General features: G+C 43.2%; 1 protein-coding gene across 5 annotated transcripts in view; it reads left to right on the forward strand.

The window, feature by feature from the left end:
• Window positions 1-25,939, forward strand: part of PRDM16 (PR/SET domain 16) — a 795,203-nt gene that overhangs the window by 732,746 nt on the left and 36,518 nt on the right. For 3 of the 5 annotated variants that reach the window (XM_063943342.1, XM_063943345.1, XM_063943346.1), the window contains 6 exons: window positions 5,469-5,616; window positions 5,725-5,823; window positions 9,892-10,045; window positions 14,388-15,798; window positions 18,075-18,162; window positions 23,246-23,415. In XM_063943342.1, the coding sequence (XP_063799412.1) occupies window positions 5,469-5,616; window positions 5,725-5,823; window positions 9,892-10,045; window positions 14,388-15,798; window positions 18,075-18,162; window positions 23,246-23,415 (2,070 nt within the window). The remainder of the gene's footprint in view (window positions 1-5,468; window positions 5,617-5,724; window positions 5,824-9,891; window positions 10,046-14,387; window positions 15,799-18,074; window positions 18,163-23,245; window positions 23,416-25,939) is intronic. The other 2 variants (XM_063943343.1, XM_063943344.1) reach the window with 2 other exon arrangements.

A 25,939-nucleotide genomic window follows, 5' to 3' on the forward strand; every position in this document is an offset into this window, starting at 1 on the left:
GCAGGAGAGTGCAGCCTGCGCCTCTCGTTCCCCTCAGTCTCCGGTGGGTGTTTCAGTTTACTTCAGCGCCGATCCGTGAGCCAATCAGAGCTCGCACCCGCGAGCTCTGATTGGCTCACGGATCGGCGCTGAATTAAACTGAGACACCCGCCGAAGACTGAGGGGAACGAGAGGCGCAGGCTGCACTCTCCTTCCCTCACATGACAGACAGGAGGACAGCGACGGCAGCGGTGAGTAGGGGAGGGGGGCATGTTATACCTGGCACTGGGGGGGCATGTATACCTGGCACTGGGGGCATATCTGGCACAGGGGGGCATATATACCTGGCACTGGGGGCATATCTGGCACAGGGGGGCATGTATACCTGGCACTGGGGGATATCTGGCACTGGGGGCATATCTAGCACAGGGGGGCATATATACCTGGCACTGGGGGATATCTGGCACAGGGGGGCATGTATACCTGGCACTGGAGGATATCTGGCACTGGGGGCATATCTGGCACTGTAGGGGCATTTCTGTATCTGGCACGGGGGGCAATGTATATCTGACACAGTGGGGGCATTTGTGTATCTAGCACTGTGGGGCAATGTGTATCTGACACTGTGAGGCAATGTATGGCACTCTGGGGGCATTTCTGTATCTGGCACTGTGGGGCAATGTGTATCTGGCACTGTGGGGCAATGTGCATCTGGCACTGTGGGGCAATGTGCATCTGGCACTGTGGGGACATTTGTGTATCTGGCACTGTGGGGCAATGTGTATCTGGCACTGTGGGGCAATGTGTATCTGGCACTCTGGGGACATTTGTGTATCTGGCACTGTGGGGCAATGTGCATCTGGCACTGTGGGGCAATGTGTATCTGGCACTGTGAGGCAATGTGTATCTGGCACTCTGGGGACATTTGTGTATCTGGCACTCTGGGGACATTTGTGTATCTGGCACTGTGGGGCAATGTGTATCTGGCACTGTGGGGTTATATGTATCTGGCACTGTGGGGCAATGTATATCTATCACTGTGGTGCAACGTGTATCTGACACTATTGGGGTCATACGTGTATCTGCCCCTCCCCCATATGTGTATCACGCCCCCATTTTCATTGGCCACGCCCCATGTGGCATTTGGCCACACCCATTTTTTTACGCGCGCGCCTTCGGCGCGCGCACACAGTACCCGTAAGACATTTTTTCTACTTGCACCACTGTTGGTAGCCATAGAACAGCTTCAGGGACCTGATTCTCCGAGTTGCAAGCAATGTCTGTGTTCACATAGGTGAGGAATATCTTTTTTTGTAACTGCACACGCACGAAAATATCTGAAGGCTGTTGCGGTCGGGTCAGATGGTATCAGAAGTGTTGTGGAAAAGCGATGGGCAGGGACGGACTGGGGCTTTAAAACAGCCCAACATTCTAGTGTCTGCGGGCGCCGCACACACACAGCAAGAGGGCACATCATGGCTCACAGGGAGGCATGGCCTTCTGCATACCTCCCAACATCTACAGCTGGTAATATGGGACTCGAAAAAGGGTGCATGGCCTATGGAAAAGGGGCGTAACTTTGTGGGTGTGCCGCGATCGCGAGCCACACTCCCGTTTTCGTCACTGAGGGGGCATGCCCAGCGCTCTGTGTCCTGCTGGCATGCCTTTAGTCTCTGTCTCCTGTGCGCACAGCGTCTGTTCACCGCTGCACCAGTGAGTGACAGGAGCGTCCCAATTGCCCCCCAGCGCGGGACACTGCGGCCCTCAGGTCGGACAGTGTGACAGTCCCAAAAAAATGGAATGCCCCCCAACATCGGGAAAGTTGGGAAGGATGCCTCCCCATGTTTCTGCATGCAAGGCAACTGAGCAGAGCGCCGGGAGGCTCAGTATGCCATGCAGCCGAGCACAGCAGCTCATCCAGGTTTTTAGGTTGGATCTGCAGGCGGTAGATGAGGCCATGGTCGGACAGAGAAACTGCATCTGCCATAGGACTGGAGCAGGTTTGATGGTGGCGTCTAAGGAGGCGCCAATTGGTATTACAGCGTGCATGAATGCTAGTAGTTGCATATTTGGCTGCATGGATGTACACAAGGTAAGGAGTTTGTATATCCTGCTGTGCCCACTTTTCTGTGCGACTCAGGCCCTCAGTGTGCTGTATTTGGTGCCATTAATGTCATTGTGACGTTTATATGAAGGAGCCTGTTTTTGTTTGTTTTTTGTTTTGTTTTGATTTTTGTTTTGATTTTCTGGTTCCATAAGGAAAACATTGAAAAAATTCTAATATTTAGGTGTCTTCTTATAGCTGTATGTACCCCACATGCGTCCTAAACACCAACACTGTAGAAAAGTTATTATGCTAATTATATTTACTGTTTAATTATCTATTTATTTATTTATTTTTGGGGGGGGGAGTCTGATTTTACTACTGTAAAAAGCATAGTGGAGTGTTTGACTGGTATGAGCGGGTCCACAATCTCTGTGTTTGTTTTACTCTGCTTCTGTGACAAAATATTGGATTTGAGATACTTGTATGAGAACGAGTGTTTTCTAGGACGGGTGTTTGATCAAACAAAGAAGACAGAGTAGGTCATTGTAAAAGTTCTATGGTGCTAACTTAGATAAATGAGCTCTGAAAGTAACTCCGATTCACAAACATGAGTATGGGACTATGGGGAAGATGTAAGAAACCTTTGAGAGATACAGTACCAGCAATCAGCTCATAACTGCATACTTACCATCTTATTATTCTTCCTCTCTGGGAGAAACCCAGAGAGGAGATGCAGGTGGGCGGCAACAGGGGCAGAGCTGGGCTAGTTGCGTCATTAGGCTCAGTGGCGCAGAGAGAGGGGGGAGGGTACAAATTACTTGTGCCCCGGTCTGATAGAGGGGCCCAGTAGAGACCCAGGACCACACCTCCTTTGATTAGGCCATGCCCCCTGAAAAGTACCTGGGCCCAGCCTGGTTCTCTACTGCCCTTGCTGGGAGGCATGCCATGCTCCTGTGAGTGGGTGCTTCTGATGTGCTAGACACCCCCCCAAAGAGGAGTGGCTATCCCCTTAGCATGCTGTGGTCGCACCCCCTTCAGTGGGGGCAGGAGGGCACAGGAAGTTGTTGTACCGGGGCCCTGGATTTCTCTTGGCAGCCCTGATTAGGCTCACGCCCCCTTGTGGGAACTTTGCTGTGATTGGCTCATATTTGCATAGGGTGGGGACAAAATGATGAATTTGCATAGAAACGCATCACTAAGCCCTGCCCCCTCTTCATGGACCCTAGGATTCCCTCTATTTATCTCCTCATTCTGCCCACTTCACTAGGAAGTGGGCAGAATGCGGGAGGTGTGCCCACACTCCCAGGGCTGCGGGGACTACCCTAAAAATCATGCGTCTCCCACAGTATCCGGGAGATTAGGCATGTATGCCTAACTGTCATTTTTCAAACATAGCCTGTAACATGGCACTGAGGAGCTGATTGGCTGGTACTTTATCTCTCTCCAAGGTTTGATACATTTATTTATTTATTAACAGTTTCTTATATAGAGCAGCATATCAAGTAATATACCAGAATGCCAGTCAGGAATAAAAGCGATGTACATTCTGATTGCTCAGAAATTACATAATGTCCATCCGGTTAATTCAGTTAAATAAATATTTACTAATAAAGCAATACGGGTACAAATTCACAAAGATAGGTACAAATATATTATTGTTTAGGAGAGTGGGATCTCACAATGAAAGACAATATAATAGAATTACAATAAGAAGAATGGGTTATTGCACAAGTTTATTAACCTTCTAAGCACAACATTAAATTTGATGGCAGATCAGAACTCTTTGGCCCATCTAGTCTGACCACGTACACACACACACGCACACACACACACACACACACACACACACACACACACACACACACACACACACACATACACACACACACGCTAGGATTAAATTTGGGAGCCAGTTAACCTACCAGTATATTTTTGGAGTGTGGGAGGAAAACCATGCAAGCACAGGGAGAATATACAAACTCCACACAGTTAGAGCCGTAGTGGGAATCAAACCATGTCCTCAGTGCAGTGAGGCAGTAACGCTCACCATTGCACCATCCATACTCGTATTACACTCTATATAGACATAGAACACTACACGCCCAACATGACCTGATTAATGGATACAATATAATGCTACTTAATATGATGTACTTTAAACATCATGCCCTGTACATTCACACACTGAATGCTACAACCATAATAAGTAAAGTAATTATTAACAAAGAGTCATAAGAGAAATCAAGGTTATTGCCTGGGACAAAAACTATTATCAAACATTTTGCAGTGGTCCATGAGGTCTCCCTCCATTTCTTGTTGGTAGCTGCAAGTGTTGCATCATTCATCTTCTTCATTCTCTGATTCTTTCTCCACTTCTCCTACTCCTCTTCTCTTCTCTGCAGCCCAATGTCGGAATACTGTTACTCATTCCACTGCACAAATAAAAGCTGAACATTGTCATAAACTGCTATAAATGGGTTTATTTTTAGAATCTAGCATTGTTTTCTTAGCAGTGTACAGATATGAGAATCTAGAAAAGTTAGGTCCTCAATATATGCAGGAGGTCACTTTGAACAGATGTGCGTTTTTCGGGTATGGGTTGTTGGTTCGACCCAACTTAGGTCGACAGTCATTAGTTCGACCACTGAAGGTCGACAATGGCATTAGGTCGACATGGGTGTTAGGTTGACATGTACTAGGTCGACAGGTCAAAAGGTCAACATGAGTTTTTGGACTGTTTTTGGTGTCGTTTTCTCCGTAAAGTGACGGGGAACTCCAGTTAGTGCACCATGTCCCCAAGTTACTGTTCCAATCATAGTCCACGTGGATCGTTAAGTATGAAAAAATCCAAAAAATGTGAAAAAATTTGAAAAACTCATGTCGACCTTTTGCCCTGTCGACCTAGTGCCCAAGTCGGCCTAATGCATGTCGACCTAGTGCCAATATCAGCCTTCAGTGGTCGACCTAATGACTGTCGACCTAAGTTGGGTCGACCTAACGACTATATCCCGCGTTTTTCTTCCTCCATTGTTTCCTGTGTCTAAACCTACTTGACATCTTGACCCTTTGTGTGTTGTTCTACATCAGATTATAGACTTTTGTTTTTCAGTAGGATAATGTCAGGATCCTGTCTACTGTAAGAAAAGGTGCTTAATGGAAAGGAAATTTTGTGCTTAATGGACTGGAACTATTATTGACTTACTTGTTATCTGTATGATTTCTGCGCACAAGTCAATGGCTGAACTGCTCACATGCAATAATCCAAGCTAACCGTGTTCATTAAGACTCTCTTGCGGGCCCAATAAATGTCAATGTGTTTCTGACCGTCTAGACATCAATATTTGTTGTTCTATCAGTTCCAATAAGACATGAGCATTTGGATAAGGCGTGGGCGCTTGGCACCCTCCATTCTAATTTTTTGCACACCCTATCTTGCTTGCAGTTTGGAGCAGCATATGATCATTCATACCGAAGAACGGGAGTACAAATGTGACCAGTGTCCCAAAGCCTTCAACTGGAAATCCAATCTGATTCGCCATCAGATGTCACATGACAGTGGCAAGAGATTCGAGTGTGAGAACTGCGTAAAGGTACCGAGGCCAGTTAGTTACTCTTCTCGTTGTCATTGTGATGTCCTTGAAAGTGTGACCTCAGGCTGATGCTTGGAATGATCTGTGTCTCACGTATGTCCTTTGCAGAGCGAGTCCTGGTTTCCAAGTGATCTTCCTTCCAGATTACCCATATATTTGAACTGCAACAACAACACTGAAGCGGAACCTCACACACCTAAAGTAGACGTCAGTGTTATGACATAGTTACATTTATTGTACCATCACACACGGTCACAAGCGCACAGTTTTCAGGCAGCACACTGCTTTTTCTCCTCTGTGGCTTTGAAGTATCACATTGCCAGTTGCTCTGAAACCCTTTCCTCTAGTAAAACCGTGGTAGAGCGGGTAAAGATGAGGTTGCACCATTGTACCCTAGATATACCCCCTGTTGCTTGTAGAAGATCTTTAGGGAACAATGGCGCTCCCATTCATTGCACTGAGTAGATGACACCACCACGGTTCTCAGCGAGATTTTCCTTCCCTACTGCCAGGTGGCTTTATCTGCTTAATGCAATTTGTCCTTACCCATAGGCATGACTAGGAAGCCAATCCCAGGATTGGGTTGAAGACCCACCCACTCTAGCCCAGCCCACACAAATACTCACCATCATGGGTGAGAGTCGGGCTTGCGGGTTGCAGGCGGCGAGGTGTGGTCTGGGTAGCTGGCGCCAGTCTCACCATCATGGGTGGGAGGGCTCGCATGCGGTGAGGTGCGGTCCAGGTGGACCGGTTTGGCATCAGACTGCGCAGAGTGACCTCTGACGTCACAGTACACACTGCTGGGGGCAGGGGGAACTAGGAGGAGGGAGCCAGGCAGTGTCTGAGTCTCCTGAGGATGCTCAACGCTGCCCGGGATTTAAAAACGATGGGGCAGGTAAATCCTGTAGTCCCCTGGATTGGAGCTTCCAATCCCGGGATTGAATCCCGGACTTTTTTTGGCCCAGATCCCGGGATCGCGCCAATCCCAGGATTGGCCTCCCTAGGCATGACCAAGGTATTGTATCACTAACAGTGGTTGCCCAAGTGCTACTATGGTTTACCTAGACGGAAGGTGGGCGTTCAGGAATGTGATTTATTTTATATGTTGCTTCCCAAAACTTTGCGCATTTGAACTTTAGGTGTGTGTTATATACTTTACTATATTTTAATTTGAGAAAAAAGTAACTTATTGTATAAAGGTTTCCATTTTCTCAGTGTTAAAATAGTTTGCAAAATACTTTACATTCTGTGGTATGGTGGAGAGCATTTTTGGCAGCTGTCAACAATGTTATGTAACAATGGGTTATATTAGAGCTGTAACTAGACTTTTTGGTACCCTGTGAAACAGGATTGGCGGCCTCCCTCCCCCACACACAATTTTTCCATTAGGGATATTTGGTGCATGTCCTCGTGAAGAAGGGGCATGACAAAATTGATCCCAGAAAAAGCCCATGCTATGATGCCCCTTCCCACATTTATAGAAAGCTGTAAGAAAATGGATTTGGACACAAATCCTCTTTATACCACATTCATGCACTTAACTTGAGAGGTTATTGTTATTCAGTTACAATACCCTTTGTTAAATAGCACACTTCAATATACTGCCATACCCAGGATTCATACCCATAACCTTTTGCATTCCACTCGAACACCCTACTCATCGAGCTATTTAATCTTGCATAAAAACTGTGTGATTTCTAATTATATAAAACTACTTGTACTATGTTAAAAAATAATAATCAGCATTGCAGTTGAGCAGATCTATGTAGTGTGCAGTCACACAATATAGATCTGCTCAGCTGCAATGCTGATCATTTTTTCACAAAGTACAAAGTAAGCTTCCAACAGAATTCTCTAACTTTCTATGCAAAGACAGCTCAATGAATAGAGTGTCTGATTGCAATGTCACAGGCAATGGATTAAAATCCCAGGTATGTTAGCATCTTGAAATGTAATAAAGTAGACTGTGACTGAATAACAAAGAATTCTCAAGTTAAGTTCATGAATGCTGTATATGTATTAGTGACGGAAGGGGTTGGGGAAGGAAACGTGAGGTCAGGAGATGCTGGGCTTGAAAGAGGAGGGAAGCTACAAGTGAAAGTACTTAAAACAGATCATTAACAAGTGCCACCAACAGTGCCCCCTATTTTGCATTGCTATGTGCGGTGGCACACTCCGCACCACCCTAGTTGCGTCCCTGGGTCATAATACGATTTTACAGGGACAAGTTGTCAACGTAAATCTGTCGTTTTCTATACAAAATACATAAACTGACGTCATTTTTTTTTTTGTCTGAGACCGTTGTTATTAAAGAGTAAATGTGCCAGCACGTCTAATGTAATTATTTGCAGTCCGTTCAAAAAATCCAACACAGGGCTGTGTGATCTAATGATGGGAAAGGATACTGGTTAGTTTAAATTACCTACCCTTCACACCAAGACACTTTACGCTGGGATTGATCAAAGTGGTGGTTTGCCAAACTGCATGAAAATAGTCACAAAAATGTAGACCTGTTCCTTATAAGTATTGATTGCATACTGTGCCTATAGAAAGGGTCTAATTTTGGGACAGGGGTACTCTTCCCAATTTATATTTATTTATTTGTAGATGGTTTATTTATGTTACATTAAAAACATGTCACCAGTGATTGCATGGAGACCGTAGTTCTATATATAGTGCATCTGACTTATTGCAGTTTGAAAATGTCCCAGTGAACCCCAGATTACTGAATCCAAGCCCAGATGTAGTAGAGAGAGGTTTGGGGAATTATATTATTGGTTTGGGGATGCCTTGTCAATTTTTTTTTCTTTGTTTGCTTATTCCAGGCAAATATGTATGTATGCACCCTTGGATACATTGCATGGCTGCTCTGCTCTTTGCATTGCATACAGTTGTAAACAGCTCTGCCTTATGATTAAATAACTTTAGCAGAATATGAAGCAACATTTTACAAAAGTTGCAGGGGTTGTACAAGCTAGTTGCCTGAACACCCTTTAAACATAACTCCTTTGCTCTTCCAGCCCAAATGTATTTCTTATTAAACAAAGCTCTGACACATGGTACATAGCTAAATATAGAATCACATGTCATTTAAAAAAATCTAATTTTTGTTTTTATACCATTGAATAAATGGGCAAGTTAATATAATGATGTGTGAGAGGTTTAAGACATTTTGTTTTTGTCACCTGTTAACTTTGCTGTCACTGATCATTAACAGCCAACAGCAGCCAAATCTGCTTAACCTCTTCATATAAACATATGTGTTGTTGCATAGAGAATATGTCACTGTTGGTATTTTACTGTCTGTGACTAATAAAACATAAATGTCATATAAAGCACTTAAAGGACTAGTAACTCTTTCTAAAAGAAATAACTAAGTGACAGGGTAGGAATCGAGGAGTGAACAATAGTATGCTAAATAACAAAAATGTAATTATTGATTAACCAAAACTTGCATTTGCTTGCAAAAACTAATAAAAAAGTGTAGAGTATATCAGAATTACTCTAGCACTCATGTAATGTGGGATTATCTTCAGATAAGATTAAAATATTTGTACATGTCCCTTTTGACACTTTTGCTCAAAACAGTGAATTAACATCGTCACTGTATCCTGTATTTTTCAGTCGTATATCTCCATAATCAGCCATGGTTGCCGGTATTCTTTGTTGTTACCTTGGAATATAACGCAACTCCACAGTGGTCTCTTTGTGTACTATTCAAGCGCCATACAAATAAACTCAGCCCTATGATACGAATTCATGACTAAAAGCACAGAACGTAGTCATGTTTTGTATCAAGCCATGCATTTAGTTAAAGTGACAGAGCATCATGCACATGTTGGTAAAATAAAGTCATCTGTGGGTGGAAACCTCTTTAGGCAAATCCATTATCTTAACATTATTACTCTTGAGCCTTCTGCCACATTTTTTTAATTCCTCTAAATGTAATTCCACAATGGGAAAACATCCTTTGCAGTAAATCATACACTGACATTGAGACTGAACTTGTAAAATCATCATCTATATATCGTTCCTTCTGAGTTACTTCCCAATATTCCAAGTTGCATGTTATTCTAGGGGAAGATCCCCTGTAGCAAAATGTTTTTCTTCTTGATTAATACAGAATAACATTGAAAGATTGTTCTCTCTGCAGTGTATTCTAGGTCTTTCCATTCATTACTGTGTATTGCATATGTTTAGACTTTATATGTCGGGACAACATGTTGTCTCTACATTTTCAGTATTTTGTGACTTTTCAAAATCTTTTTTTTGCAGGTTTTCACTGACCCCAGCAACCTCCAAAGGCACATCCGTTCCCAGCACGTTGGAGCCCGGGCACACGCCTGCCCTGACTGTGGCAAAACATTTGCCACCTCGTCGGGGCTCAAGCAACATAAGCACATTCATAGCACTGTCAAACCTTTCATATGTAAGTTGTCTTGCTCGTAACAAGATAAAGTCTCAACCCTTTCTTAGAAAAGCCTCCCGGATGTTAAGATAACTTAAGCAAATATAAAAACAGCATGCAAGATTTCTGTCTCCACTTTAACCCATCTAATGACTATATAATGAACTATTTCAGAAACAAATGCTTAGTACTATGCTTATTCGAAGATCTAGGTTATAAATGATCATGCACTGGGTGATGCTTCTCTTTCTTAAAGTAACACCATTACAAAAAATAATTGCAGAAAGGATAGTCTGGAAGCCGTAAGACTGTCTTTGATGTCGATCCATTGGGAATGCACATTAAACACACAATTATTTTAAAGAATACTTGATTGAAAGCTTGAGGAAACGTTCCAGTGGGTAGAGCCTACGTGTTTCTAGGACACAGTTAGGGCTCAGTAGTCACTACAGACGTCAGTAACACTGCGGCTCTCTGGGATTTAGGAGGCTCTGTGTGAGTTATTGACTGCTTATACATGTACTAAAAATCTGATACTGCAGGGGAATTTAAGTTCCTGCACCATCGAACTTTTAGTATAATTGTTGTGAATGGACAATATTCATGAGAATGCAGCCAATCCACTCTGAACTTGAGGGGCACCATGGGCCTGATTTGGATTTGAAGGAAAAGCAAGCAACCGGGCAAAACCACTATGTTGCACTGTAGGTGGGGCAGAGAGATTCAGATTTGGGTGGGGTCTGTCCAAACTGAAATCTTAATTGCTGTACAAAAATAAAGCTGACTAACATTTGTGGGCTACATGCAAAAGCAGCCAGTATTTACACTGCACAGAAAAACTATGAATGTATTTTCTCCAGTACATGGCAAAATGGTTTGTTCCTGATACAAAGTTACTTGCTTTTTCTGTCTGTTTCCCAATCCGAATCAGGTCCAATGTCAATATTGGTGCAGTCCACCAATTTTGAGTGGATGGTCTGCATCATTGTGAAGCTTGGTTCCGCCCACAAGATGGCTGCCTACACTATGTCTAAATGACTGGCACACTTTATTCCAATACTCCACCAATTATTCTCCCATCAAATGTTCATCCTTCTTCTGTACAACAAACGGTTCAATTTATCAGTATTTCAGTTAAAGGGGAACACTGCATTCAGTCATTTCCATTCTCCAAGCAGATGTGATTGTGTTGTCCTGACATATAACAACAAATCTGCTGTGTGGATACCGTTATATCTGCTGTACAGAACTGCCCATATCTGGTGTTCCAATGTCAGGAGAAATAACATTCCCTGAAGGTGGAGACTTCCAGGATAATGTCCCCAGAAGTTACTGACAAACCAGGTGTGGGTGTATCTGTCTCCTATTTATTATGGTGCTCATGAGGGTGTGGTTCATCAAATCGACAGTGTCTAGGTTGACAATGTTTAGGTCGACCACTATAGGTCGACAGTCACTAGGTCGACATGGATGGAAGGTCGACAGGGTTTCTAGGTCGACAGGTGCTAGGTCGACAGGTCTAAAGGTCGACATGAGGATATATTTTTTTGTGTCGTTTTCTTCGTAGAGTGACCGGGATCCCAAATTAGTGCACCGCGTCCCCTCGCATGGCTCGCTTCGCTCGCCATGCTTCGGGCATGGTGCCTTCGCTTCGCTCGGCACACTTTACCGTTCCAATCGTAGTCCACGTGGATTGTTAAGTATGAAAAAATTCAAAAAAAGAAAAAAAATGTGAAAAACTCATGTCGACCTTTAGACCTGTCGACCTAGCACATGTCGACCTATAAACCCTGTCGACCTTCCATCCATGTCGACCTAGTGGCTGTCGACCTATAGTGGTCGACCTAAACATTGTCGACCTAGACACTGTCGATCTTCAGACCGGATCCCGCTCATGAACAGTCTCTGGAAACACCATTACATTTCCATGAAAGTTACAATAAATAAATAAAATAATGCAGTCATCGTTTTCTGCTAGCAAAGTAACTTTTGGGACACGGTACATTGCCAACTTAGAACTTCACAGTGTGGTAATCCCCATTCCTAACTGCAGATCCTGGGCAGCGAACCAACAATCTTCATACTTTTATACATTGTGCAGTTTCCAGGCTAATAAGTTATCCAGTATGTGTCGTGTAATACCCAGTGTGAAACATTTGGGACCTTAGCACGATTAGAAATCCATTATCTGCTAGAACCCATTTATAGCTAGATATATTATAACTAACTGAGAAAAATGAGTAACTATAACAAATTTTGCTATTCCTCATTTGCATTTATTACACAATAGTTAAAGAACTAGATATACATCCCCCCCCCCCCCCATGCTATATACAGCATGCAGTCATTATGCACCTTGGTTAAGCACTGATGCTTAGGTGGGACAACCTGCTCACATAATGGTGCCCACCGGTCCCTGCTCTAGAACAACCTGAAGAACTACAGTGTGTAAAATGCCACCGCTTACCACCATAGGCGTATACAGGATAATTGTGAGGGGGTGCATGACAGGGAAACACCTCAACATAGGTATGCTACTCAGCAGAGACTATTGACCTCCCTCTTCCTGGGGGGCAGCCAATGATATGGCAGTGTTGGATTGGAGCACTCGCAAAGTGTAACTGCTGCACTGACCCACTCCCAGGTACATGGTAAGGACCGGTGTCTGACAATCATGGGGATTACAGTTGTTCCACTGATGTGTTGGTGCTGCCAAAGGTGTGCAGCTGTACACCCTGCATAAAACCTGTGTACACTTATGCTAACAACTTTAGAACCTACCTTTTATTTAAATAATTTTTATTTCTCCCCTTATATACCACTCGGTTTATCTTTAAATTAATCATGAGAGGATTGGGGCTTTTTTTTATGACATTTAGACCTTTTAAAAGGTGCAAGATCCGTCCTATTAAAGTAAAGGATGAAACCTGATCTATACTTGCTCAGAAATGATGCTGAAATATTCCGTGTAAATGGGCATGTCCTCCACACAGCAGGGTACCTGACATACTCCCCATCCCCTTAAAAATACCATGTAAACGTAGATGAGTGCAAGTTTCAAAGTGGAGCAAGTCCAAATAGTGATGAGACGACCTCTTTACTAAACAGCACGTCAAGTCGATGGTGCATCGCGTTACCTTCAGCTCCAGAGATGCACTAAGTGGCACTAAATCACTATTATTACAAGGAACGTGTGTTTATTATCAGATATTAGAACTGAATGACATGCAATATCCTGATTACAAGCAGTTGTACTCTGTATGAATGATAAGAGAAAGAGAAACACCACCTTGTAAATTGTCTGTGGCTAATGTGTCAGTAAACATAAAATACTTGTGGTTTCCTGTAGACTAACCCAAAGGGATCTATGTACTAAGCCTTGGAGAGAGATAAAGTGGACGGAGATAAAGTACCAGCCAATCAGCTCCTAACTGCCATGTTACAGGATGTGTTTAAAAAATTACAGGAGCAGGTACTTTCTTTGTCTACTTTATCTCTCTCCAAGACTGAGGGGGTCTTTCCGAGTTGATCGTAGCTTAGCTATGATCAGGCACTCAGACATGCGGGGGGACGCCCAGCACAGGGCTAGTCCGCCCCGCATGTCAGCTCCTGCGGCTGGCCGGAAGAACCTCCTCGCTGCCCGGGTCGCAGCGGCTGCATGTGACGTCACGCAGCCACCGCGCCCCCAACAGTCCGGCCACGCCTGCGTTGGCTGGACCACGCCTCCTAAATGGCGGCTTAACGCCGCCGTCCAGCCCCCTCCGCCTGACTATCAGGCAGAGGTGATCGCTACACTACAACGGCCTTCGGCCACCCAGCATGCGCCGGCGCACTGTGGCGCCGGCGCATGCGCAGATCCGTCCCGATCGCTGCGATAAACTGCAGCAAGCGATCGGGTCGGAATGACCCCCTTAGTACTTAGACCACACACTCTGTTATGCATAGAAGAGAATGCATCCCATTTTAATGTTGAATATTATTTCTCTTGAATCTTCTCATGAGTTGTTTGTTGAGTTTGCTGATTAAGGGGGAAATTCAATTGCCATTGACTTGTTCACGCGCCCGATTTCGCACGATACCCATCGCACTTTACAGCAGTGGGATCTCGCTCAAAAGTGTTCGCTACACCACAGGGTAGCGAGTACTTTTGAGCAAATACGAGGGCGAATCGGGCAGGCAAAGTGTGTGAGTCGGGCTACCGTTGCCGGTGTTTAAATACCACGGCAACTGCACTTCGCCCACAGTTGAATTCCCCCCTCTGTATTCATGTCAATATTCTAACAAAGACTCTCTACATGCCTTCTCTCAGTCTATTTATGTTTATTTTATATTGTTTTTGTTTTGGTTTCTGTTGGTGTTCCAGGTGAGGTCTGCCATAAATCGTACACACAGTTCTCCAACCTGTGTCGTCATAAACGAATGCATGCAGACTGCCGCACACAGATTAAATGCAAGGACTGTGGACAGATGTTTAGCACTACCTCCTCCCTCAACAAGCACCGACGCTTCTGTGAAGGCAAAAACCATTACAATCCCGGTGGGATGTTCGCTCCTGGTCTGCCCTTGACCCCAAGCTCTTTGATGGACAAGTCTAAACCTTCTCCAAACATGAATCACTCTAGCCTTGCTTTCAATGACTATTTTTCTTCTAGGGCACATCCAGGCAGTTTGGCATTTTCACCGGCTCCTCCTCCGTTTCCAACTTTAGCACCTGGATTTCCAGGAATTTTCCCTCCATCGTTGTACCCCCGACCACCTTTATTACCTCCTTCCCCACTGCTGAAAAATCCCTTGAACCATGCACGAGAAGCAAAGCTTCCCAGTCCGATAGGCAGCCACCAACTGTCCCTCATGTCCTCTTTGAACAGCAGCAACAGTAACCAGCTGCTCTCTCTGGAGGAAAAGTTTGAGAACAGTATGGAAAATTCATACCTAGAAAAACATAAATCTAGGAGCAGTGACCTATCAGATGGAAGTGACTTTGAAGATGTCAACACCACCTCGGGGACCGATCTGGACACCACCACTGGCACTGGGTCTGATTTAGACAGTGATGTAGATAGCGAAAGAGACAAAAACAAGGAGAAAAACAAACCCATAGAAAACAAACAAGATATTGTCAGTAGTTCCGTTTCTAGTAGTTCTAATAATAACATTGGCGAGAGGCCATTTTTCTACACTCAACATTCCTTCTTTCCACCTCCAGAAGAGCAGTTGCTTCCATCAATGGGGGCAGCAAATGACTCTATCAAAGCTATTGCTTCTATAGCTGAGAAATATTTTGGACCTGGATTTATGGGAATGCAAGAAAAAAAAATGGGTTCCCTCCCCTATCATTCCATGTTCCCCTTTCAGTTCCTCCCCAACTTTCCTCATTCTTTATACCCAGCTTTTACAGATCGGACAGTAAATCACAACTTACTGGTGAAAGCTGAATCAAAGTCTCCTAGGGACCACCAGAAGGTTAGCAACTCCAGCTCCGAGTCACCGTTTGATCTCACCACCAAACCAAAAGAGATTAAGTCAGCCTTAATACCGCCCAAGGTTTTGGTACCTCAGACCTCAGGAGAGGAGCAGCCATTGGACCTTAGCATTGGTAACAGAAGTAGAGCCAGTCAGAACGGAGCGAGGGAGACGCGGAAGAACCATATCTATGGTGACAGGAAGATGCTGACGGGTGATATGCTTTCGAAAATCCCTCCACCTCCTCTTCCGCAGCAGCCGCCTCTTCACTACGCAAAACCTTCGCCTTTCTTCATGGACCCCATTTACAGGTATTAACATACCTTGCCCTAATTAAGTGTCCAATGCTGGGGGGTAATTTCCTATAGCATAAATTAGTTAATTCATTTGCCAGTGTTTTCACAAAGTTAAACGCAATCCAAGATACTTTGGGGCAAATCCTCTAAATGCCTAATCAGAAGAAATGGTTGATTTTTTTTTTCCAGAATTGCATTCAGATATCTTCTCAAAAGTGTCCTGATTTTAAAGTATCCTATATAGAAGGGTTTCCCAAACTCTGCCATCACAGTCCAGGTTTTAAGCATAACCATGTTTGAGTCCAGATTGTTAAATTGAATTGACTGAGGAACTAATTAAGTCACCTTTGCTGAAGCATGGCTATCCTTAAAACCTGTACTGTAATGACGTAGTTTGGGCGACTCCGCTACAGCATATAGCATATATAGTATATAGCAATGTATTGTTAAATCTGTGTATCATGTTGGCATTTATAAAGCTCAAATATTGTGTTTTGCAGTGTCAAAACTGACATTATTTAGTGATATGTTCTAAAAATCCAGAAAGAACTTAAAGTTAGTGGTTGATAATACCAACATGTAAAAACCTAATACGCTACTTCTCAGAATATCCTTTATTAAGTTAATGCCGCTGATGATCCAGTCAAGTGCTTGGCAAGCCAGAATGTACATGTTTTACTTATCTGCTGGTGGGAAATATTATGGCCGTGTCCGTCCTCTGTCTCCCTGCTAAATATAGTGTTGTGTTGAAGGGTAAAATGAGCTTTGTATCAAGGGAAGTTCCAGTTATTTCACTGTCTCTAAGAGCTGAGGCTCCACCAAGAAGAGAGAGGATGTCAACTCATTAAATTACAGGAAATGTTCTCATCCGAAATAGATATATGATATATCAATTGGTCTGACCCATCTCTAACCTCCCAAGCCAGACAGATTCAAATATGATGACTTATTATATTTATCATCTTGAAACGTAGACGTATTACATACTGTTACAGTGTCTGTTGGGAATAAATTATGGAGCTAGCCTCAAGCTATGAAACAACATTTTTCTGTTACTCACCTAATGTCGATGGCATCCGGCTTCACATTTGTTTAAAACTCATAAGGGGTATTCAATTAAAACAAATTCGACACAGGGTATTCAATTGAGGGCGTTTTCGACCATTTTTTTAAACCAATTTCGCCCATACCGTTTCCCTTTTTTTTTTTTTTTTCGAATCAGCATGGGCGACAATTGCCCCAAAAATGGGCGAAAAAGCTGATACACCTGGTTTTCGCCAGTGCCGGATTTTTCGACTAGTCAAAAAAAACAACACGGGCATTGAATAGGTCGAATGTAAATTGAAAAGTAAAGTTTTTTCGACGGCACTAATTGAATACCCCCCCCCCCCCCCCCATAGGGGAAATTTACTAAAGCTTCTAAAATAGAGAATTGGTAATGTTGTCCATAGCAACCAACCAATCAGATGCGGTCTATCATTTTCTAAAAGGCAATAGAGAAATGATAGACAGCATCTGATTGGTTGCTATAGGCAACATCACCAATTCTCTGTTTTAGAAGCTTTATTAAGTTTACCCCATAGTTTTTATTTTGGTTTGTGTGGTTGACCAAATATGGTGGTGTGTGATAAAAGGTATCAGGCTCCCAGTGGATAGAAAGTTTGGACTGTTGGTGTTCGCTTGGCTTTATTATAGCTCTTACTTGTGTGTTATAATCATAATAAGAGTTTACTTATGGGGAGATGTACTAAGCAGTGATAAAAGTGAAGAGGTGAACCGGTGGAGAAGTAGACCATGGCAACCAATCAGCATTGAAGTAACATGTATAATTTGCATACTATAAAATGATACAGAGCAGCTGATTGGTTTGCTAAGGGCAACTTCTCCACTGGCTCAAGTCTCCGATCTTTTCACTGTTTAGTACATTTCCACCTAAGTTTGTTAACTTTTTTATTTTGGAATTCTCAACTTAAAATACCCAACTAGATGAGAGTGGTGAAATCATTGGCGCATAGTAAATATTTTCCACTGAACTAAATATCCAGCTTTTGCCTAAAACATGGTGGCAGACATATTGTGGACTGAACCACTATTCATGTAAATGCAGACAATGAATTCTTTAGTGAAAGTGGCATAGTTGGGGCACAGTCTGTATCCTCCAGAATATTGGTTTAGCCCACCAACAGGTGTAACGCTGTCTACAACATGTTTAATGGGTCCTCCCAAACTCATTATTGGTATTATGCTGTAGTTATTATTTGGGGTACGTAACCCTCTGTGTTGTTGTCCAGCAGGGTGGAAAAGCGGAAGGTGACAGACCCTGTGGGGGCAATGAAGGACAAGTACTTACGCCCATCTCCTCTCCTTTTTCACCCCCAGGTAAAGTAACCATGACACATTCTACAGCTTTGTGTCTTGCATATTCATGAAAATACATTTAGTAATGATGGGATGTCCTTTCCCTGATGATATGTCAGACATGGATTTCGGCCACAGTCAGAACTCTCCCTCCTTCATTTCTCCCTCCTTCCAGAGACCCAGTGACCACTTCCAGTAGTGGCTTCTGTTGTAACAGGAGCTACAGATCTACATGGACTATGACTTATCCTCTATACCAATTATATCAACAAACTGATTACCCAATCTACCCCTAGTCCCAATTGGTTCGGATTATTGGTGTTCTACTGTTCTCCGTCACTGGTGATAAATCATCTCTCCTTCAGCAACAGTGCTGATATCATTTCTATCTCTGTAGCCACAACTCTGACCCATCAGCACCCCTGCCCTGTCAGAAACAAGCACAGCCCTCTTTATGTTTCATCACGCGGGTTGATCTTACAGGAAGAGAAACCAGTGCACCTCATGTGGCAGAGTGTAGTGCTGGCTGCAGGGGTTCATCACAGCTCTTTTAGTTGGTGGAGGGGAGGTTGGACTGAAAATGTACTCCATGGTCCTACGTTTGAAACAACTGGTTTGTGTGATGTAATGAAGTCATTAAAAAATCAATACAGGGGTTAGCGCTAACCTTCTACAGACAGCAGCAATCCAGTGTGGCCCAATCAGTTGAACTGATGCAACTCACACCGTGTCCATAGACCTTCTTCTTCCGTGTACCTTTCAGTCTACTTTGCCTTATTATCTTCATTCACACTTCTGTGATCTCTTCAGCGTGGACCATTCTCAGCTTTTATTTTCAGCCAGAGAGTAATCATGAAACTCTAAATGTTGTCAATTTGGAACATTTTGGCAGAAATAAATCAATATTCACCCCCTAATGGGAATAATCATTGAAGTAGTTTGATCTATGTACTCATGTGCATTTGGATCACAAAAATAGTACGTATCTCCAATACACCTGATTGTGGTTGGCCAGTCCTCATTTACAGTCCCTGATAGGTTAAATTTGGTGTGGGTGTTATGGAAATTTGTGCACAGCTGTGCAGATTATGGAGACTGCCGGTCACAATACTGACGCCGGGATCCCGAACGCTGACCGCTGGGATCCCAAACCCAACCCGTAACTTGATATGAAAAACTGGGATATTTGGACTGTGATGGTCTGTTTTCTGCAACATGCACAAAGGGGTCAGCCAGACTAGTGAAAAGTGAAAACTTGCACGAATTTACACAAGCTGTTAGTGACCTCTAAGTGAAAGAAGATGATCTAATCCCATCACTAAAGATTACCGACATTTACGGTCTGTAATATATTTAACAAGACTTTTTTCCACTGAATTTCGCAGAATTTCCCACCTAGCTGCTAAACATAGACCCCTCATTGTTTCAGATCCCCCACCAACTTTTAGTTAATAACTTCCAGTGATTTTCCTTCTAGATGACTGGATAATGGCAGCAGGCCCGCCAGAGACATCCTGTGTTTGTCTGCTTTAGAACAGTGGTGAGAGCGGCTTGTAAAGGTCCTGATGTGACAGAGCGGCCACTTAGTTAACACCAATGACAGGGCCCAGAAAAGGCTCCAGTAAGCCAGACACAGCAGCAGCGTTACCTACCAAAAGACTCTGAGATAGGCAGCGATACTGTGATGCAGGCAGCTAATATAGAAACTGGTATCTATACGCATAATGGTTTTACAGCTGTCACTGTTACAGGCCAAGCAAGAAGAACAGTGATCTATATATGTTGTTATATAATGCATTCCCTATATATGTTGTTATAGAATGCATTCCCTATATATGTTGTTATATAATGCATTCCCTATATATGTTGTTATAATGCATTCCCTATTGTAAATTACATGGATATTAGAAGTTACTGAGTAATCTTGTAACAATTTAAAAGGATAGGGTTGCAGGCAGGGGCGTTTTAAGAGAGGAGGAGGCCCGTGTTCAGCCTCCTCTCTGCCCGAAGCGCTGTAGAGTCTGAGCTCTAGAGGGCTCAGACTCTACTGCGCATGCGCAGATCTCCGGGAAAATGGTGCGGCGGTCATTTTCCCTGAGATGTCTCTACTGCACATGCGCAGAACTCCGTAAAAATGTCCGCAGAGCCATTTTCACTGTGTTCTAATAGCGCTGCGGATGCCGGCGCTGGACTTCGGAGGGGTGAGTATTTTACGAATGGGTGCAGTGTGTGCGGTGGGGGCCCCCTCTGCACTCAGGGGCCCGTGTGCACCGCACACACTGCACCCATTATAGAAACGCCAGTGGTTGCAGCTTGAGTGCTAGTATACGGGTCACAAAAATGTAACATGACTTTTAATATCTGTAATATTTTACAGTAAGGAATTATTCCTTACAGTACTCACGTTTCTGTTTTTTTTCATTCATGACATCAGTACGTGGCGATTATAATCAATGACTTCAGAATAGCTCCAAATTATTATATATGCAAAACTGGGACAAAATAAACCTGCCCCTGATCTGCCCAGAAACAGCTGCTTTAAAATCAGGACAAAAGGGGATAGTTGGGAGATATACATCAGAACGGAGCTGCGTTGCATGTTGCAAAGTACTGATGTTCGGTACTCTGCGCAAGCGACGGACCTGTACTGCGCATGTGGCATACAGGTCTGTGAAGTAGAATGCAGTTTGGTATCAGACTGTGAGTGATGAACTGTCTGATGCCGTCTGGGGGTGGGTGACGGTCTCTGTTTCCCATCAGAGGATGGAGATTTCTTGGCCTCTTTGTTGTGATTGTGACGGGCTGTTTGCGCAATATCATGGGCCATCCAGTGGTATTGCAGTTGATCTGGTCCTGCCTCCTAGGGCGCAGCTCAGATCAGTAATGCTGTAGGAGGTGCAACGCTTCCTGCTACAGTACCATATTAGTGCTATCACTGCTGTTTCTTTGGAAGCAGCAGCGATAGTCCCTCCAACCACAGCTGAATCAGGACCCCGTGTTTTTAAGAATAACTTAAATACCATTTTGGGAGGTGCAAGTTATAAACTATGGGGGTTATTCAGAATTGTTAGTAAACCAAAAAAGTTAGTAAATGGGCAAAACCAGGTTGCACTGCAGGTGGGGATGATGTAACATGTGCAGAGAGAGTTAGATTTGGGTGGTTTATATTGTTTCTGTGCAGGGTAAATACTGGTTGCTTTATTTTTGCACTGCAATTTAGATTTCAGTTTGAACACACCCCACCCAAATCTAACCCTCTCTGCACATGTTATATCTGCCCCACCTGCAGTGCAGAATGGTTTTGGCCAATTGCTAACTTTTTGGGTTTGCTAACAACTCTAATTAAAGCCCTGTATCACACATTACTACTCATTCATGGTCCTCTGGGTCTCCACCTAAAGTCTTATCAAAGTAATCGGGCAATTTGTTAAAAGCTGGACACCTCTTTAATGATTTTTAAGCATTTTGCTGCTAAGGTGAAAAATAAATATTAATTATTAGGAGTCGAATATATAATATGCATTTTCTATTGGGAGGAAAAAAGTAACTCTCTACCTCCCCCTATTGGTCATTCACTATGATGACTTGTTCCTGTGCTCAGCTGCTGGATATATAACTGAAATAACTTTAACCGCTCCTCAATGCTCAGTGACTTAAAAGTGGTCACTTGGGATCAAGCCTTGGATTTATTTGAGTTTTATTTTTGTATCTGCAGCCTGTAAGCTCTGTGGGGCATAAGTCTATTGATTTATATCTTTTATAGCTAATTACTGTATCTAATAGTGTTCAGGAATAGCTGCCAGCATGCAACAATTTATATATGGTAATTACAAGAGATTTTTAATAATGATATCTGTTTAAAAAAAAAAAAAACAATGTCTTGGCTGCAGTTCTCACTAGAGTCTGGCTTAATGTATTGTAAACGTGCAAAAGGTCAGCCCTTGTGTACAATAGAGCATCTAGTATTTGATGCATGTTTCCTCTGGCTTTCCGTTCGCTCACCATCCCCTATGCTCCCTGTCTGGCTTCTGTTCAAACTCGGTGTTTCTCCTCAAAGCAATGTAATCTGCAAGAGGCTGCTTCATGCTGAAGCAATAACAGCTGAGGTTATGTTGTCAAATAAAGCAAAAATTTTTAAATAAGTATCCAAATAGAGAATTCTAGTTCTGGTTTCAGAATTCCTGCTTCCTATATGTAACAAGAAGACATTAAAATGCAGTAGTGATGGCTCAGTGAGCAAGAGGGGGCGGGGTGCAACACTCATCAATACTGAGTCATTTTCTTGAGACCGGTGTTTTGTTATGAGTTTTATTCCAGTACAGTGAATCATTGGCAAGTAACTTGTCCACAGGTTCCCATATATAGCAGCCGTTTGCCGATCCATACACATTGAGCTCAGCTGAAGAGCATTAGAGCCTTGACAGTTGGCTACATTCCCGGAATGTCTGGGAGACTCCCAAAAAAGGGAGAGCGCTCCCCTTCTCCAGAGACAGTAGATCAGCCTCCTGGACCCCCCATTACCCCAGAGAAGTGTGTAGTATGGGGGTTTGATGATCGATCATCTTCTGTGTTTCACGTTACATAACATAGGCAAATGCATAGGGGGTTCCAGTTGCCCGGAAACCCACCTTCCCCACAGCCTGGCCAAGCAGCCACTACATGCAGTGTAAAGGGTGGAATGGGGCTGCTGCACGTGCCCAGTGGCGGCAGATTTTCCTATCAAGTCTGCTGTGTGTGTCTGTGGATCTAAGTGTTCAATCATCGCACCAGAGAGAGAATTTGGTAAGTGGCTTACCTTGATTATTGGGCCGGCATATGTTTGACATACTGTATTACATAAACTGCACTTTTACGTGGCAGAATATAGCTTGCTACATGCTCATTATGCAACCTTCATGGGCTGCTACAATCACTCTAAAATCAAAGATTTAGAAACCCGCCTCCAGAAAATGTGATTTGCCCATGCGTAACATGTTTTATAGATGTTACTAAACGTAAAGGCTGTCACTCTTCCTGTGGGAGGGTACGACTCTTTCATTGAGAAGTGGGATGATGATATTATGCTGAATATCCACATTTAATCTGTATTTATTGTTGTATCTAGATGTCAGCCATTGAAACCATGACTGAAAAGCTGGAAAGTTTCGCCAACTTGAAAAGTGACACAGGAAGTTCGTTACAACCCCTCCCACACCATCCTTTCAACTTTCGCTCTCCACCCCCAACTCTATCAGATTCAATCTTGCGGAAAGGAAAAGAACGCTATACCTGCAGGTATATTACATGAGATTGTTATTATGCTGGAACTAATCACAGGAGGGTCAATCTCCCACAACACTTCAGTTAAAGGGAAAATATACTCTTATTATTATTATTATTATTATTATTATTTTGTTTTTCACATAGAAACTTGAATATGAGCTTAAAGCAGAGATCCCACATTGAAGTTTTTTTTCAGTAGCAATTTAAGTACATTTTTTTAGCTATCCTCCAGCAAATCATTATCTCCTTTCAAACTCTGTCTGGAGGGAAAAGAAATATGTCTACCAGGCAGTCCTCTATACAGGCACAGGCTTGTGACTCTCAATATGTCATATGATGGCAGAAGGAGGGGGAGGATGTCATAGTAATCACAGTGCAGACAAAACTCAGAGGGGTGTTTCAAAGCTTATTTTACAGGTGTGTCCACATACATCTATTCTCAATATGAAACGCAGTGGGAGATGCCTGGTGTGAGTGAGCTGACAGGGCCCATGTAAGCACCAGGAGACTCTGCTGATTAATTTGATATGCGACACTTAAATTGTGTGCAACTTGAGTCTTTATATGAAACAAAGCGGAACTTGACCTTGAAAAAAAGCCGCAGCCGCTGCATCATAGTACTTTGTGTGCAGATTCAGAGACTCAGGGGGGTATTCAATTAGCTCTGATCATTTTGGAGCTATTGAAATCACCCCCCTGCGTATTTAATTGTGGGCCATTTTCATCCATTTTTAAGGCATTTTCACTTTTTTTTTTTAAGCAAGAAGGCATTGGCAAAAAATGCCTCAAAATCTGCAAAAATGGCCCGTGTTTTTGCCAGTGCAGGTACGAAAACACTTTGCCGACCACATGTTTTTGACCCCCCCTTAGTCGCACACGGATATCCAAGTGTCAAATTAATAAGCACAGTCTCCTTCTGGGTGCTAGTCACATTGCGTTGCGCAGATGCATTTTTGGCAAAAATTACACCCAACGCTAGCAGAGTCTCACAGGACCTAGCGTGCCAAGAGGGACTGTTTGGCGCGACTGAAACAAAGATGTATAAGGACACATCTGTAGTATATGCAGTGTGACTGTGGTTGCCATGGTAGTCACATAACAGTATGGAAACCAAATAGACAACAACAGGCTGAAAAAACAAACCAAGGAGACATGGTGAATCATTCCTCTGTCATCATTCCTCTCAAAGTCTACCACAGTGATTATGCTACAAGTGAATGTTTTCATGGCATTGCTGCTTTTATAAATTATTGATTAGTTAAGAATCATGTAGCGTTGGATATATGAGTCTTTTTTTCATGCATCAAATACTTTCCATGACGCACACAAAAAAATTATTGCACCTGCTTTTGTGGCTCTCTGCGTCAAAATAGGGGTGAGAAGGGGTGGACAAGTGTAGGATGAATACAGTAAGGAAGTGTTTACTGCAAAGGAGTAACACCTGGACACAGATGCATATACTGCTGTTAGGAGGAGTATCAAACCTTCGTGCAACATACACCCTTATACGGCACTTCTCATTGGCTGATTGCATCTGGACCCCTCTCACAATGGATAACTCATTAGTGTGACTGCTATATTATTGCGTCCTTCTCTTTTAAAGTGATATTGGTGGTCATTCCGAGTTGATCGCTCACTAGCAGTTTTAGCAGCCGTGCAAACGCTATGCCGCTGCCCACTGGGAGTGTATTTTAGCTTAGCAGAAGTACGAACGAAAGAATCGCAGAGCGGCAACAAATTTTTTTTGTGCAGTTTCTGAGTAGCTCAAAACCTACTCAGCGCTTGCGATCACTTCAGACTATTCAGTTCCTGTTTTGACATCACAAACACGCCCTGCGTTCGCCCAGCCACGCCTGCGTTTTTCCTGGCACGCCTGCATTTTTTCGAACACTGCATTTTTTCGAACACTCCCTGAAAATGATCAGTTGACACCCAGAAACGCCCACTTCATGTCAATCACTCTGCGGCAACCAGTGCGACTGAAAAGCATCGCTAGACCCTGTGTAAAACTAACATCGTTCGTTGTAATAGTACATCGCGCGTGCGCAATGTGCCGCATGCGCATAAGTGCCGATTTTTTGCCTCATCGCTGCACAGCGAACGAATGCAGCTAGCGATCAACTCGGAATGACCCCATTAACATTCAGAACACAGCAGGAAAGCAGATTCCCATACCATCTTTTAAGGGGAAGATAAATGATGTTTGTGTTTAACTGAATTCAATTAGTATTTTTTAGTATCTATTTGTGTCTGCATTTAATTTTAGTTTACATGGTAAATACAACTTTTGCATGTTTTGATAGTACTGTCCATACACAATTTATATGTTATGTATATGACCCCTCATTTCAGTATTTTATTGTATACAAATTGGGTAATGTGACTTTAGTCACCCACATCTCCTGGCGCACAGCTATACTAGGGTTTCCTGTTGAGTAAAACAGGTACACATTCTACTGTTTCCTCCTGAGATGTATCTAACTCAGTTTGCAAATATTTTCCGCCTGTATATTTTACATAACATGTATCCAACTCT

The sequence above is a fragment of the Pseudophryne corroboree genome, chromosome 10 (genome assembly GCF_028390025.1).
Source record: "Pseudophryne corroboree isolate aPseCor3 chromosome 10, aPseCor3.hap2, whole genome shotgun sequence".
NCBI classification, from domain to species: domain Eukaryota; kingdom Metazoa; phylum Chordata; class Amphibia; order Anura; family Myobatrachidae; genus Pseudophryne; species Pseudophryne corroboree.